Source organism: Lepidochelys olivacea, assembly GCF_965140295.1.
Source record: "Lepidochelys olivacea isolate rLepOli2 genome assembly, chromosome: 7".
Lineage (NCBI taxonomy): Eukaryota > Metazoa > Chordata > Testudines > Cheloniidae > Lepidochelys > Lepidochelys olivacea.
Window position 1 is genome coordinate 93,238,393 of NC_140417.1, and position 17,987 is coordinate 93,256,379.

Below are 17,987 nucleotides of genomic sequence, written 5' to 3' on the forward strand. Positions count from 1 at the left end.
TTGATTCTGGGAAACTTTCACGGGAGAGTGCATCAGCCACTTTGTTAGAAGCTCCTGAGATGTGTTGGATGTCGAAATCAAAATCTTGGAGAGCTAAACTCCACCGAAGAAGTTTTTTGTTAGTTTCTTTGACGGTGTGAAGCCACTTTAGTGCAGCATGGTCGGTTTGCAGGTGGAAACGCCGTCCCCAAACATATGGGCGTAGCTTTTCCAGAGCGTAGACAATGGCATAACATTCTTTTTCAGTGACTGACCAGTTGCTTTCCCTCTCAGACAGTTTTTTGCTGAGAAACACTACAGGGTGGAATTCTTGATCAGGTCCTTTCTGCATTAAAACTGCTCCCACACCACGCTCGGATGCATCTGTGGTTACTAGGAACGGTTTGTCAAAGTCTGGGGCCCTTAGTACAGGGTCAGACATGAGTGTCGCTTTAAGCGTGTTAAAGGCCTTCTGACACTTTCCGGTCCACTGAACAGCATTTGGCTGTTTCTTTTTGGTTAGGTCTGTCAGTGGGGCAGCGATTTGGCTGTAGTGCGGTACAAATCGTCTGTAATAACCGGCCAAGCCTAAGAAGGATTGAACCTGTTTCTTTGACTTTGGGACAGGCCACTTTTGGATAGCATCCACTTTGGCCTGTAGGGGGCTGATAGTTCCTTGACCCACCTGGTGTCCAAGGTAAGTCACTCTGTTTAGGCCTATTTGACACTTCTTAGCCTTAACAGTTAGTCCTGCCTTCCTTATGCGCTCAAGGACTTTTTGTAGATGTTCCAGGTGGTCTGCCCAGGAATCCGAAAATATGGCCACATCGTCAAGGTAGGCGACTGCATATTCTCCTAATCCCGCTAGGAGACCATCTACAAGTCTTTGGAAAGTGGCGGGTGCATTTCGCAGCCCGAAAGGGAGTACATTAAATTCATACAGCCCGAGATGTGTGATGAAGGCTGACCTTTCCTTGGCAGATTCATCTAGCGGTACCTGCCAGTACCCCTTGGTTAAGTCCAAGGTAGAGATGAACTGGGCCCTTCCCAGTTTCTCTAATAGTTCATCTGTGCGTGGCATGGGATAGTTGTCTGGGCGAGTTACAGCATTTAGCTTACGGTAGTCCACGCAAAAACCTATTTCCCCATCTGGTTTGGGAACTAGAACCACTGGAGATGCCCATGCACTTTCAGAGGGGCGGATTACACCCATCTGTAACATATCCTGGATCTCCCGTTCTATAGCAGTTTTAGCTTGAGGAGACACCCGGTAAGGTTGGACCCTAATTGGGTGAGCATTACCTGTGTCAATGGAGTGGTATGCCCGTTCAGTCAGTCCTGGGGTGGCTGAGAACGTTGGCGCGTAGCTAGTGCACAGCTCCTGGATCTGCTGTCGCTGCATACGCCCAAGGGTCATGGAGAGGTTCACCTCTTCCACACCACCAGCACATTTCCCTTCGTAGTAGACACCTTCAGGCCACTCAGCGTCGTCTCCTCCCTGGGCTGTAAACTGACAAACCTTTAATTCTCTGGAATAAAAGGGCTTTAGAGAATTAATATGATACACCTTAGGCTTTCGGTTGGAGGTGGGGAATGCTATGAGATAATTAACAGCTCCCAGGCGCTCCTGGACCACGAATGGCCCTTCCCACGATGCTTCCATTTTATGGGCCTGGAGCGCCTTTAAGACCATGACCTGGTCTCCTACTTTGAAGGAACGCTCTCTGGCATGTTTATCATACCAGGCTTTTTGCTCTTTTTGAGCATCCTGTAAGTTTTCTCTAGCAAGGGCTAAAGAGGTTCGGAGGGTGTTTTGTAGGTTGGTTACAAAGTCCAGAATGTTAGTTCCTGGAGAAGGTGTAAATCCCTCCCATTGCTGCTTCACCAACTGCAATGGCCCCTTAACCTCACGGCCATATACAAGTTCAAATGGAGAAAACCCTAAACTGGGATGTGGTACAGCTCTGTAGGCAAAGAGCAACTGCTGCAATACTAGGTCCCAATCATTGGAGTGCTCATTTACGAATTTACGTATCATGGCCCCCAAAGTTCCATTAAACTTCTCCACCATGCCATTTGTTTGATGATGGTAAGGAGTGGCAACCAAGTGATTTACCCCATGAGCTTCCCAAAGGTTTTTCATAGTTCCTGCCAGGAAATTAGTCCCTGCATCTGTGAGGATGTCGGAGGGCCAACCTACCCTGGCAAAAATGTCTGCTAGTGCCTGGCACACACTTTTAGCCCTGGTGTTGCTTAGAGCTACTGCTTCCGGCCATCGGGTGGCAAAATCCATGAAAGTCAGTATGTACTGCTTTCCTCTGGGTGTCTTTTTCGGAAAAGGACCCAGAATATCCACAGCTACTCGCTGAAATGGAACTTCAATGATGGGGAGTGGCTGGAGAGGAGCTTTGACCTGGTCTTGGGGTTTTCCCACTCTTTGGCACACCTCACAAGACTGGACATAGGTAGAAACATCCTTGCCCATTCCCTCCCAGTGGAATGACCCCCCCAAACGGTCTTTGGTCCTGTTCACCCCAGCATGGCCACTAGGGTGATCATGGGCTAAGCTCAAGAGCTTGGCCCGGTATTTAGTTGGAACTACCAACTGTCTCTGAGGATGCCAGTCTTCCTGGTGTCCCCCAGAAAGAGTTTCCTTGTATAAAAGTCCTCTTTCTACAACAAACCTGGATCGATTAGAAGAGCTGAGAGGCGGTGGGTTGCTCCGTGCCGCCGTCCAAGCTCTCTGGAGGCTTTCATCTGCTTCCTGTTCGGTCTGGAACTGTTCCCTTGATGCTGGAGACATCAGTTCCTCATTGGATTGTGGACCTAGGCTTGGTCCCTCTGGAAGCGATATAGGGGATGGAGCTGTTTCTGTTGACTGTGAACCGCTCTCCGCTGGTGCACTATGTTGGGATTCAGGCTCCGGCTGAGCCTCTTGTGTAGGGTTATCGGCTGCTGCCAGTTCAGGTTCGGTGGGGCCCTCTGGTGTTGAGGTTGCAAGTACTGGATTCAGTGCTGGCACGGGGTCTGGTGTTGGTTGTTCGGCTGGTTCCGGTTCTGGGACTGGTTCCGTCTGGGTCTCTGGGACTGGATCCACTACTGCTGTTGCAGACATTGGCCTGGGGTCCAGGTCCATCACCTCTGACTGGGTCCTGATAGAAGTTTCCGGAACAGAGCTAGGCCTCACGGCTTGTTTAGCCTGGTTGCGGGTGACCATTCCCACCCTCTTGGCCTGCTTCACATGATTGGCCAAGTCTTCCCCCAACAGCATGGGGATGGGATAATCATCATAGACTGCAAAAGTCCACATTCCTGACCAGCCCTTGTACTGGACAGGCAACTTGGCTGTAGGCAAATTGAAAGAGTTGGACTTGAAGGGTTGAATCGTCACTTGGATCTCTGGGTTGATTAAATTGGGGTCCACTAAGGAAGCATGGATAGCTGACACTTGTGCTCCGGTGTCCCTCCACGCGGTGACCTTCTTCCCACCCACACTCACAGTTTCCCTCCGCTCCAAGGGTATCTGGGAGGTATCTGGGCCTGTGGACCTCTGGTGTGATTCCGGTGCAATGAACTGTAATCTGTTGGGGTTCTTGGGGCAGTTGGCCTTTACATGCCCCAGCTCGTTACGTTTAAAACATCGTCCAGCTGACGGGTCACCGGGGCGAGGTGGGTTGCTGGAGAACGGGGTGGTGGGACGATAAGGGGTCTGGAGGGTTCTTTGGGAGGTAGGTGGGGCTTTGGGCGGCCCCCGGTAATAGGGTGTGGTCTGGGGTGGTCCCTTCTGGTCTCCGCTCCAACTGCGACCAGTTTTCTTCTTCTCTGCCACCTCCACCCATCTGGCTCCAATCTCTCCTGCCTCAATTACAGTTTTGGGTTTCCCATCTAGGATGTATCTTTCTATTTCCTCAGGAACACCCTCTAAGAATTGTTCCATTTGCATTAGGAAGGGCAAATTTACTGGAGATTCAACACTTGCTCCTGATATCCAGGCATCCCAATGTTTTACAATGTGGTAGGCATGTCGGGTAAATGACATGTCTGGTTTCCACCTTAGGGCTCTGAACCTCCGACGAGACTGCTCGGGTGTTATCCCCATTCTGACTCTCGCCTTGGATTTAAACAGTTCATACTTGTTCATGTGTTCTTTAGGCATTTCAGCTGCCACCTCAGCTAAGGGTCCACTGAGCTGCGGCCTCAGCTCTACCATGTATTGGTCAGTAGAGATGTTGTACCCAAGGCAGGCCCTTTCGAAGTTTTCTAAGAAGGCCTCAGTATCATCACCTGCCTTGTAGGTGGGGAACTTTCTGGGATGGGAAGTGGTACCTGGAGAAGGATTGCTAGGGTTTGTTGGTATATTCTGCTGGGCCTTTATCCTCTCCATCTCCTCCACATGCTTCCTTGCCTCCATTTCCCTCTTGTGGGCAGCCTCCTGTACCTCCTTCTCCAGCCGCATGAGTTCTATCTGTCTTTCATGTTCCCTTTGTTTTTCCTCAGCCTGAAATTTGGCTAATTCCAGCTGTAGTCGAGCTGAGGATTTGGCCATTCTAACCTCTCTGTTTTTAACTAACTTTACACCCGAGGTTTAGAAATAAACAAACAAAACTTGGCTGTAAACTTTTGCTGTGCTGGAATAGAGTACCTATTCTCTGATAGTGATTGTCAGCCTACAGAAAAAGACAATTCCCTTGTCTCTGCTCTGGGCCCAAATTAAAGCAAAAAACCTCCAACTACTTGGAAAACTGCTTACCCAGCCCAAAGAAAAAAAAAATTTCTTTTCAAACCTGTGCTCCTTGTAAAACAAAAAAAAAAAAATCAAAATCCTAAAAAAAAACCCTGCCACTTTTGTCTCCAGGCAAATGGGTAGAGCACACACCCCCTATTTACTTTTAGGAAGAAAAGAAAAAAAAAAAACCTCTGGGTTGGAAGACTGTGAATTTCCCTGCAGGAGTTAAGTACCCTGCCTCCAGGCAAGAAAACCTGCAATTCACAAGATAATCCCCTTTTGTCTCTGCTTGGCCACAAAGCAGAGAGAAACCAAGCTGCTTTCAGTTTCAAAGCTGCCTTCTGGACTTCCTAAAAATTCCTTTTTAAAATCTGTATTTCTAGTTCAAAAAATCTCAACTGGATCTCAAAATGATTTCAGGTTAATCCCACCACTGTGCCACCATGTCAAGGTTCCTCCCCCACTCTGAACTCTAGGGTACAGATGTGGGGACCTGCATGAAAAACCTCCTAAGCTTATCTTTACCAGCTTAGGTCAAAACTTCCCCAAGGTAACAAATATTACCCCCGTTATCCTTGGAATGGCCGCTACCACCACCAAACTAATACTGGTTACTGGGGAAGAGCTGTTTGGACGCGTCCTTCCCCCCAAAATACTTCCCAAAACCTTGCACCCCACTTCCTGGACAAGGTTTGGTAAAAAGCCTCACCAATTTGCCTAGGTGACTACAGACCCAGACCCTTGGATCTTAAGAACAATGAACAATCCTCCCAACACTTGCACTCCCCCTTTCCTGGGAAATGTTGGATAAAAAGCCTCACCAATTTGCATAGGTGACCACAGACCCAAACCCTTGGATCTGAGAACAATGAAAAAGCATTCAGTGTTTTACAAGAAGACTTTTAATAAAAAATAGAAGTAAATAGAAATAAAGAAATCCCCCCTGTAAAATCAGGATGGTATATATCTTACAGGGTAATTAGATTCAAAAACATAGAGAACCCCTCTAGGCAAAACCTTAAGTTACAAAAAAGATACACAGACAGAAATAGTTATTCTATTCAGCACAATTCTTTTCTCAGCCATTTAAAGAAATCATAATCTAACACATACCTAGCTAGATTACTTACTAAAAGTTCTAAGACTCCATTCCTGTTCTGTCCCCGGCCAAGACGACTACAGACAGACACACAAAACCTTTGTTTCTCTCCCTCCTCCCAGCTTTTGAAAGTATCTTGTCTCCTCATTGGTCATTTTGGTCAGGTGCCAGCGAGGTTACCTTTAGCTTCTTAACCCTTTACAGGTGAGAGGAGCTTTCCCCTGGCCAGGAGGGATTTCAAAGGGGTTTACCCTTCCCTTTATATTTATGACAATGTGCTTCATTACTTTTTTTTTAAAACTGTGTTAAATGTGAGTCTCTCTACTACACTGGGCAGCTCACACCATAGTGAGGTAATTTTGAGGGAAGCTGGGAGTGTTGCTGATGACACTTTTGCCTAAAGACACTTTTTTTGGCAGTCTCAACTTATGCTCTCAACTTCACAATGGAAATTCTGGAAATATTTTTCTAACTTTTTTAGAACTTTAAGAATGAAAACTGTCACAAACACTGAGACTTTTTAAAATTATAGGATCGGCTTAGCTATTCTTTTCAAACCTGAATTTCTCTTCTGTTCCTGATGCTAAGCCTATGCAGATTTTGGTGGCTTTAATATTTGCTATGTTTCAATGAAACCTTTATCATTACTGTTTGTGCAAATTCTAGTGGAAGTCCTTGCCTGATCAAGCGATTGTGAAGTGGCAAGACAAGTGTGTAGAGACATCAGTGAATTGGTTTCACTGAGCTCTGCTGAAAAACTTTAAACATTATTCATTTATATTACACTAGTATTTAGGATGTGCTGCTTGGGCATATGCTAAGTGAGTGAGGTTTTTTCAGTCACTGCTTTATTTTTAATTTCCCAAGCTGAGCTGTTTGTAGGCCTGTTTTTTTTCTTTTTTTTCTTTTTGAAAAGTTGGAATATATCACAATGGGGAAAAGAATGTACACGTTTCCCCATAGCGCACACAATCTATAATTGCAGAGATTTTTTTTTTCCAAAAGAAATTTTATCTATGGACAGAGTCACGTTCCTAGCTTAACAACTGTGTATGTTTAAAGAAACTCTGAATGTGAAAATTGGGTGCTGAAATCGGAACTGCTTTGTAACATTAATTATATTGGATATCACTGGGCATCTACATTTTGTATCTTATTTAGTAATATGAGGCTACTTTTTAAATTTGTCTTTTGTACTCCTCCTTAGCAATTTGTCTGTTTTCTACTTTCTTGTAGGCTTCTTTTTTTTTTGATTTTCAGGTCATTAAGGAGCTCCTGATGGTGCCATAGTTGGGCTTTTACTATTCTTCTGATCTTTCCTTCACATTGGGATTGCCTGCAGTGGTTGTGCCTTAAATATTGCCTCCTTAAGAAACTACCAGCTCTCCTGAACTCCTTTTTTCCATTAGATTGCTCTTCCCTGGGACCTTATCCCTATCATTTCTGAGTTTGTCTGCTTTTATTGAAATCCATTGTCTTTATTGTGTTGCTTACACTCCTTCCATTTTATGATCACCCAAGTTGCCTTCAGTTTCCTTACCAATTTCTCCCTCTTAGGTAGAAACTAGTTGAAAACGACTATCTCCCCTTTCTGAAATAAAAAGTTGTCCCTTATACATTCCAAAACCTTATTAGAAATTTTGTGATTTGCCGTATTAGTTTTCCAACAGATGTCTGGGTAGTTAGTCCCACATTACTACTAGGTCTGTTTTTTTGGATGTATCTTTTTTTGTTCTAGAAATGCCTCATCCACCTCTTCTTCCTGATATGATGGTGTATAGTAGACCTTACCATGACATCACTCCTTTTTTTTTTTGCGCCCCCCCCCACCTCTTTATCTTTACCCATAGATTTTCAACTGGTCTGCCTATCACCTCCTTGTGGACCTCAGAACAAGTGTATATAGTCTAGATGTATAATACAGGACCTCCTCCCTTTTTACCCTGCCTGTCCTTCCTGAACAAGCTATATCCCCCATACATGAGAGTGATGAGTTGTTACAGGCTGAAATTTAATACTTGGAGACGAGTTCACCACAAATATTCTGAAATTAAAACTTCTTGGTATGCAGTGCTCTATATCACAACATAATTTTTTGGAAATGTTGTCCTGGTTTATGTTTAATCAGTGGAATTATGTATTTTATAGTACCAGTGTCTCTAGTATTTTGACGGGTTTCAGAGTAGCAGCCGTGTTAGTCTGTATTCGCAAAAAGAAAAGGAGTACTTGTGGCACCTTAGAGACTAACCAATTTATTTGAGCATAAGCTTTCGTGAGCTACAGCTCACTTCATCGGCTGCCTAGAATTTTGGACTAGGAAGACTTTTTTTTTTTTAAAATCACTTTCCAGCTGATTTATTTAACACAAAGATTTAAATTCACCATCCTTGGCTAAATGATTAAATATTATTTTTTAAACATACTATCACTGCAAAGACATAAACTAGATACACAATATTCTGAACTCCTTAAAAGATAGGTGAGTCCTCCAGTATCCTGTAGATGCTCTGATATTTAATGCTCTAGCCATTTATTCCTGTTGAGTTACAACTGTCAAACATTAAAAAAGAAAACTGTCCAGCGGTGTATAATTTCAAAAGCAATTATTGAAAACAATTGGATATTTATTTCAATAGCACGTGACAATTCTTATTTTGTACATTATTCACATTTTTTTTAAAGAACAAGAGAAAATTAAAGGTAGTATACAAACAAGTATTTGCTCTTCTGAACATTAAGTTTCTACAAAGATGTATTGGGCTAAAACAAATCTAAAATTGAGACAAACTTTAGTATTGTAAGATGCCTGTAATTTAAAAGGATTTTTTTTCCCCTCCCCCAGAAACTTTTTCACCAAAAGGACAAAGGAACTCAAACCTGCTCTCCACAGTGCTCCTGGCTGGAAATTATTTGGAAAAGTCCCTCCTAGAGAAAACTTTCAAAAAGATTCCAAAATAATTCAGCAGGTGAGTAACTATCTCATAGTTTTAGGTATGAAATTTTGGTTCTTTTAGGAATGAGTTGGATTCTTAGTAGATGTCCCCGTCATAATTATCAGTAACTGGCACCTAGCTTGACAGTCAGAAGAACCTTTTTGAGTTTTGCTTTTCACTGAAAGAAAAAAGGTTACATATTTCCTTGTTTCTCAAGTAACTTTCCAAGCAGACAATGGATACCTCAGCTCACTCAGTGAAACTTAATTCAATACAGAATAAACAAAGTTGTCTTCAGTACTTTGGAGAGCAGTAGAAAAAAATGTATGAAAACCATTCATATGCATCCAGTTGTCCTAGCAGTACTAAAATATATTCTGATTTAAAGAACTAATGGTCTTTCAGTATTTACAAACTTTCCCCACATTCTAAATGACTTATAATACAACATTAGTTTGCTTACAAGATTGTGGGAGAGAGCTTGGTGACTGGATATATTGAGACAAAACTTGGCATACCATTCCAAATCAGGTTAGAAAGACTCAGGCCTGCTCTTCACGAGGAGAAAAGATGTGGGTTTTATTTTATCATGTGAGCTGATATATGATAAAATACTAATGTGGAAAAGACCGTTTATGGTTTTACAAATACCCTAGTGGTTTACCTCAACCTGTTAACATCTGTGAGAACTCACACACTGCCTTGTCACTAGAATCTTATCTGTTAGCAAACACATTGATTAAAAACAAAAACTAGGTTTTTTTCTGAGTGTGGATACACAATCACTGTCTATAGACAATGCACAGATCTGGTTAGATTCAGTCCTAGGTGAAGTTAGAGTACCTTGAGCCCCACAAGAAGCCATGTGAAAAGTCTGCCCAGACGGGAGTCTGTAGTGGTCAAAGCGTCTGGAACTTCTGCTTGGCTAATAACTTGTCTATCGATTATAATGTCTTATTGTCTTTTATGTTCATTCCTGTATATTTTTAGTGTACTATTCCTCTGCTAGTACGTAAAAATGCCACTGCTTTATTAAAGTGAATAATTGGTAGTAATACAGTATTAATGTTTGAAAATATGAAACACATGAATGTGTCCCTGCAGTTCAAAGGCAGTATGGTGTGCTGACTCAATGAATTTGAGTTCCTTTCTGTTGTGCTGGCGGAGGCAGTAACCTTATTTTATGCTACAAGCGCACAGCTAAGGTTCTGCAGCTGTGCTGCTATAGTGTAGGTAGATCCCACATTCACGGAATGGGTTTTCTCATTGATGCATGTAATCCACCTCTCTGAGAAGCAGTAGCTAGGTCAGTGGAAGAATTCTCCTATTGACCTAGCTGCTTCTACAGTGGGGGTTTGGTTGACCTAACTGCATTGCATATGGTGTGAAATTTTTTCACTGCCCTGAACGATATAGCTAGGTTGATCTAATTTCTAGGTGTAGACCAGACCCGAGTGACCTGAGGGAGAGCTTCCCCCTCCCGCCCGCCTTTCTGTGACTTCTCTTCTCTCTTGCTTCTCTTCCTCCCCCCGCCCCATGCTCCTCCAACAGTTGCAATTGGCAAGCTATGGAGGGAGCTATGTTCTGTCATCCTTTCTTTTTTTCTAAAAAAAAAAAAAAAAGGGGGGGGGGGAGCCAACAACCAAACCAAAAAAAACTTCAATAGGAACCCTTTGTGAAGCAGTGAAGTGAAAAATAGGAGGGTTTTTCGGGAGCTTGAACTCCCAGTGGGATGGGAAATATCAGTCATAGAATCCTGTAGTGTTTTGCTATGAGCTGCCAAAAAAAAAGTCACTTGCACTGAAATCGCAACAGTGTTTAAACAGGACTCGCTGGGATAAATGATAAACCAAACTCTATTTTAAGATATCACTTCCTTAGATTAAGCAATAAAAGTTGTATGTTTTTGTTTGAGATACTTTCATATGTACAATATTTAAAAGGTGTGCATCTTCAAGTGTAGTTTTTCCTTCAATTTGAATGTTAATGGTAGCTTCCTTAATTGTGAAAAGAAGTGTTCTCTAAAAGTATCTGCTATTAACATTCTTGGCTCTCTGTCGCCAATAAATACTATATGCTGAGAATCCAGAGGTTTCTGGTTTCTTGTCTTCGGAGTAGAGGTGGTGGACTAGACAGTTTCCAGTCATCAGTTCCTCTTTTCTTGCAGTGAAGGAGCTTGCTCTTGAGACAGATCAGTCCATCAGATCAGCAAATTTACTACTTCCTTCTACTCCCCCTCAGTGAATATCTGCTTCATTTTTGTTACATTCAAAATGAGACTTCTATAAGTAACTTTAAATTGATGAATGCATCCTCTTTTCTGTTCATCTAGATATTGTATAGTATTGAGGTAATATCTTAGAGAAGACGACAACAACCATCTATCTTCAGTGTTTTAATGGCATCAGATTATTGTTCGAGTGCACTGTCAGCATTCCAGCCACAGCATGAGACTTTACAACATGAGAACACATTTGGCTGATCTGAATTATGGGAGGCAGTACCTGACCTGAGATTCCAAACTTGAGACATTTCCTGATTATGTGCCTTGAAAATCCACATCAATAGTGGGACCTTTTCCAGAAGTGGTACCACTCCCTCTAAGCAAGCAGCTTCTGTGAAAACTCAGCCCTGTCTCTTGGAAAATTTTGGCCCACTTTGTTAATCCAGCAGGGATTCTAATGGATGAAGGTGCATTTTACTAAAGATAATTTCACCTTTAGTACCTGGTCTAAATTGTGTTGCCCACAATAATACACTGCCAAACTTGATGATGACAGGAAGTAGAAAACTGGGTGGAACATATGGAAGCGTGTAAAGTCTCTGAGGTGTGGTTTGTGTGCTAAAGCCCTTCTTTCATTGCTGCTGTTCCGTGGCATGCAGGAGGTGCTGGGAGGAATGGGGACGGGGCGTGCTGGGGTGAGAGGGCAGAACTGGGCAGGAAGAGGTTGGGCTGAAGTGGGGCTTTTGGAGAAGTGGAGTGGGTCCGGGGCCTGGAGCTGAGAGGAGCTTGAGCACCCCGGGGAAAGTTGGAAACCAGTGCCTGTGGGTACACCTATGGACCACTTGCACAAAATGCTTGTGGCCTTGTATTATTACTTGTTTGAAAAGTCCAATGAGAATATGCTAAATACGCCTTCCCAAAGTGCCGACAGGTCAGGCTGGGTGTTCAACAGTGGCGTTGTCTTGGCTGAGGCAGGCCACCAGAGAGAGCATGCTTACATCAGTCTTTGTGTCATTGGTGGAAAGCCTTACCAATCCAAGGCCAGGTCAACATTACAGATTTATATCGGTATAACTATCACTTAGGGGTGTGAAAAATCCACATCCTTCAGCGACGTAATTATACCAGCCTAACCTCCCATGTAGACAGTGCCATGTTGACAGGAGAGCTTCTGTCAACATAGCTACCACCCTCTTGGGGAGGTGGATTAACTACATTGACAGGAGAAACTCTCCTGTTGGTGTAGGAGCATCTTCACTTAAGCGCTACAGCGATGCAGCTGCACTGTTGCAGAATTTTAAGTGTAGGCCTACCCTTAAAACCATGGCCTCACATAGCTGGGTGCTAATCTAATGGCTTCTCCAAAATTGAGGTTCATATGGCTTTCATGGATTCCAAAGAAACAGTGGGGATGAGGAGGGGTTTGAAGACATGAATGAACTGTATGGTCTTTAGGAAAAAATCCAATCACAATCCTAGTAATTGGTTTATCTGTTTACATACCAAAACCATTTTTGCCGAGAGAGATTAAATATACTAATTCATAAATGAAAGCTGAGATTCTCCTATTTATATATTCTAGAGATCAGAGGGCTTGAAATGTAGAGGCAAGCTCTGCCTATTTAGCTAAAGGAGACTACAGATCTGAAAATGGACTTTTGATAATGTCTGGATTATAAGTAGCTTTCTCTCTCTCTAAAGAGAGAAGATTTAAGAGTACAAAACTGCAATGAATAGGAAAAATCCCATAGTGACTAATAACAGAAATGAGGTTAGTGAAGTGGTGATGCCCCAAGTGGAATTTAATGGCAGTACCAGATATAAAACAAATAACTGGTATGGTAATTATTGAGAAAGTTAAGCAAAAATAAATCATTAATGGGTTTGTGTTCTCAAAAAGGTCATTTTTTTTCTTTTAAAGGCATGCAATATATATCTAAATGTATCCTTCCAATATTGCTGAGTAATTTAGAATGTCATTTGTATTTTCTTTTGTTATTGAGGTAACCATCCAACTCGGTGGAATTGGTTGGGGATCTTCAGTCTAAAAGACTTTTTTTTAATGTAGCTTCCAAAAATCAAAACTTTCTGTGGGGAAAAATTCAAATGAAATATTTTGCTTTCAGTCGGTTGGACCCAAGTCCGAATTTTTTTTGGCATGTTGACTGACCCCGAGCACTTAATTTTGAGTTAGCTCAACATCCTACTGCATCTGTCTCTGTACCATACTATCTCATGGGAATGGTAGTTCAAGTGCTTCATATCCCCATTCTCTCCTGTGGTCTTGGCTTCTTGGCTGCACTATACCTTGCATTGTTGTCTCACCTCTGACTGAGCCACATCATGGGAGTAACCGGACTACAGTACATCAAGGGATGTATAATCCTGCCAGGGAGGCCAACCCATAGGAAAGAATAAGGGCATGATGCGTCCAAACTACAGCTTCCATGAGGCACCATGGCACTGTAGGCAGATGCAGTTTAATGTTTCTGTTACTTGAAACAGAACATTGTTTCAGGGAATGTCAAAATACTTTGAAAATGTTGAAATGAGATTTGTCAGTACTTGCAAATCAGAATTTTTTTTGGAGTTCCTTATTCTGTGACATTTCGATATTTCAGCTATAATTTAGGCCTAAACTAAATGTGTGTTTGGGTTTTTTTGTGTTCAGCTGTACTAAGTCAACACTGAGGCCTCTTTAAATAACCATAGCACTCTAAGCCCTGGTCTACACTGGGAGGGAGGGTCGGTGTCGTAGTTGAAGTCTGCGCATCTTAGGCCGACTTACCTGGCCATGAGGACGGTGGTGAGTCAACCGCTGCTGCTCCCCTGTCGACTCCGCTTCCACCTCTTGCGAGCTGGTGTTCCAGAGTCAACGGGGAGTGCATTCGGGGATCGATTATAGTGTCTAGACGAGTCGCAATAATCGATCCCTGATAGATTGATCACTAACCCGCCGATCCAGTGGGTAGTGAAGGCCTGCTGTAAGGGTTCAGAACCTGAAGATTTATCTTCACAGTATGCTTGTACAGTAGGCAGGTATTCCTGTTTCTACATATGGAGAAATTGATATCAATTAAATAGGGTTGCCCACCTACTCAGGTTTTCCCAAGATCACCCTCTGCTCTCTTCCCCCCCCCCCACTTATTTGAGGTAGTTGTCTCAGGAAATTTGTAAGGATGATCAGTGCACACTGTCTACTGTCCTATGTTGCGGGCTCAGGATAATCTCTGATGTCCTGGTCTCTGATACATCAGAGATGGCAACCCTAAAGGATGTGCTCAAGGTCACACAGCAAGTCAATGGCAGTCAGGATTTCAATTCAAGAGTTTGACTCCTAGTCATCTGGTCTGACTACTAGATTTTAGTGCAAACTGTTCTTCCACAAAAAATGGGATAGGTGGTAATATGAGCAGGCTGTCTCAAAAAAGGTCCTCCAGAAAATCTGGAAACTTGGTTTGAGAACTCCCTGAAGCCACAGGTCCCAGAAATGTAATGCTGTAATGGGTATTATCTTCAGAGAACTAGTGAGATTTGAAAAATTGCCCTATACACATGCAGAAAGTACTGCAAGGAAATAATTTTAAGAGTAAGTCTATTTATTGATTTTATTTTTGTTATACTTTAGTGCAGCAAATTGCATATTCTCTTTTCCAAAAGATTACTGCTCATTCAGCTATAGATACCCACATTCTTCTGGTTAGACTTTACAGCTGTAAATGGATCAAAGGTTGAAAGTTCTTGGCAGGCTAATTCTCTCAGCTTGCAGCTGTTGGCTGTCTCAGTTCTCACTGGATTTAAAACTGCACAAGTAGGATGTGTGGTGTGTTTTTTTTTTTCTGAACATCTCCCACCAGCTGTGCTTCCTTCCTCCCCTGTTTAGTAAAGGGAAAAATAGCAATCTTTTAGGATTAAAAGTGCCAAAAATGTGTTTAGTGTACTGAACTTTTTATTCTGATGAACTGTGACTACAAATGTAATTGCCAATTTAAATAGGGGAACATATGGATTAACCGAAATCCTGACTAGTAAACTACACTTGCCTTCTCACTTTAAAAATCATTGTCCTACACTTTGAAATACAACTTAATAAGATTGAAGCTGAAATGCATTTGCAGCATATGATGAATATAATATATTTCCATTGGTACTGATTAAAGTGGCAGATCTGTTTAAGATTAAGTAAAACTAATTTGCTTCCATTTTTTGAAAATACTTATTAGAAATGAGATATTTAAATCTGTGGTGAAAGTGACATAGTCAAGTGAAATATTGATTGAGGCATTTAAATTCAGTTCTCGTTTTTTTATTAATGAAAATATTTATTTGAAGACCAATAAATCATTTTACCATAAAAGTAAAGCTTAAAGTGATTCCTGAACTCTGCTTGGGCTACAAGACAGAGATGGTAGCTTTTTCAGTCTTCTCATGTCTTGCTGTACATCTGTGAGAGACAGATTCATATTCTAAAGTAGCCTGCATTATCTCCTCCTTTAGCCAGGTAAAGCCTTTTTAGGAGCCTTAGAATTTAGAAGAAAAACTGCTTTTTTTAAGTCTCTGACACTCTAAAAAGCAGAATAGGAAATCAGTTCTAAAACAGTGAAGAAAAGAGCAGCAACCATTATTTACACTCACTTCTACGTGACCAAGGGTGCTAGCATTAAGCAAGCAATCTGACAAACACCAAATAGCACTTGTAGACTATTTTGTCATTGTCCTACAACTAATATATCTAAAAAAAAGTTAGGATTGTCATCAGGTCTCTGAAAATGGATATTGAACATTAGAAATCATAATCAAGAGAGTAATGTGAGAGGGTTTCAATTAGCAAAAGTTGACTATGCTGAAGTGCCTACCTGAACGCTAATGAAGTCCCGACTCCATTGAAGTCGATAGTAAGATTCCTGTGTCTGACACCAATGACAGATGTTTGGATGTTTGCCTGAAAAGTGTGCCTTGTGCGTTTTCTCTCAGAGAGACTTCTAAGATGGGTCACAAAAACTTGAATTAGGCCAGGTTTGGGTGTGTGTGTGTTAAATAAAAGACACAAAATAGGCTGGATCAGTATCCGTGTACATTGAGCCTCTCAACCCACCATAATAACTCTTCCCTCTAAATCCATACATAGCTTTAGTTCAGGTCACCTGATCCCCCCCCCCCTTCCTTGGGAAAACCCAGAGGAAAATAGTTTTGCAGTGTGCCCTGAAAATCAACAAACCTAGGCTTTTACAGATGGGTCCTAGGGAAGTGGGAGTAAGTTCTAGTGTTGCAACTACTTACCAGAAACACTCCGCTGTAAGACCATTCCTGTTTAAATAAGGGAAGGGGGCTGTTAGCTAAGGACTTCAGCATCTGATACAGCGCACAGGAAGAGAAGCAATCTCTATCTAAGGTAGGTAGAACTCCTAGCTATTTAGAAATTTATACAGATGAAAATGAACACTTTAAATATCCATTTCTTGATGGAAGCCAGGGCAGACCATAGAGCATGGGTATTATCTGCTCCCTGCAAAAAGGACACACAACTGATTTACATTTTTTATTAAAGGTAATGTTAAAAAATTATGTAGTACACAGGTTAAGAAAAGAGTGTCTGTACATCTGGGTATAGTGCTTAGATTATCCACAAATACAAAATTTGTTTTTAAAGTGTTAAGATACATATAGTGCATAATCAGCAATAACCCAAATTTAGGTGAATAAATTTAAGAATACAGTTTAGACAACGGATACTAAAATGTTACATGTTCCTAGTGAGAGACTGATGGGAGAAGCTCCTGCAGTTTAAGATTTAGTTGTTGATTTCAATAACTCCCACTTCTACAGTGAAGCTTTGTCTTTCCAGTGGAAGCAGAAGGTACCAAACACATGCAACCATTAACAAAATCTTTAGGTACTGCTTCTGATTCCCTCTTTGTGGAGTTGTGCACCTTAACTAATATTTTAAAACTGTATCACTTGTTCCCAGACAGCCTAGAAACTAACTCTGACATTGCACTCCGTATGTTTTATGGAAATATGCTTGTGAATGTGAGTATGATGTAACTGGAATATGCCTTTTGCAGGGGGTATCTTGTAAGGTATCATTACAAAGGTTATAACCTACTGAATATATTCATCCTATTTGTATGAATGTTTCATTCTTGTATCTGAAACTAGAAATATGAAGTATAACTCTGAGGTCCTATTGTGATTATGTAGAGTGTGGGCCATTAATGGTGGTTTAGCATCTTGATGGCTCCCATTGACTAGAATAATTGGTTGTAGATGGTTTATTTAACAGCAAGCCTTCCTGTGTATGTGTGGGCCAGCCCCTGGGTAATGAAGAATGAGGCCTTATAGTGACATGTGACCATGTCACATGATACTGGAATCTATCTTAAATCTGATCCTTTTCCATTTAGAAGGAAGGGTGGGGACCCAGAGAGACACAAGATTCCCACCTTGTGCTCATGACTGGCAGCCCTTTAGAACACCCCTGCTTTCCACCTAAGATGTCTGCTGGAACTAACCAGCACCGTACCAGGGGAAAGGATTGGGCCCAGTCTAGGAAGGAGTCTAATCTGTGAAAGAAGCTTATTGGAACATCTGAGAGTGAGATTTTTACCTGTAATCAGTTTCTTAATGTATTAGGCTTAGACTTGCATGTTTTTGCTTTATTTTGCTTGGTGACTGACTTTGTTCTGTCTGTTATTACTTGAAACACGTAAATACTACTTTTTATACTTAATAAAATCACTTTTGTTTGTTAATGAACCCAGAATAAGTGATTAATACCTGAGGGAGCAAACAGCTGTGCATATCTCTCTATCACTGTTAGAGGGTGGACAATTTGAGTTTATCCTGTATAAACTTTATACAGAGTAAAATGGATTTATTTGGAGTTTGGATCCCATTGGGAGCTGGGTTTCTGAGTGCTGGAGGCAGGTAACCTGCTCAGCTGTTTTCAGTTAAGCCTGCAGTTTTGGGGATGTGGATCAGACCTGGCTCTGTGTTGCAGTAGGCTAGCGTGTCTGGCTCGACAAG

General features: G+C 41.9%; 1 protein-coding gene across 2 annotated transcripts in view; it reads left to right on the forward strand.

Annotated features, from left to right (window-relative positions):
• Positions 1-17,987, forward strand: part of TBC1D12 (TBC1 domain family member 12) — a 100,392-nt gene that overhangs the window by 23,583 nt on the left and 58,822 nt on the right. For both annotated transcript variants that reach the window (XM_084634848.1, XM_084634849.1), the window contains exon 2: positions 8,647-8,770. In XM_084634848.1, the coding sequence (XP_084490974.1) occupies positions 8,647-8,770 (124 nt within the window). The remainder of the gene's footprint in view (positions 1-8,646; positions 8,771-17,987) is intronic.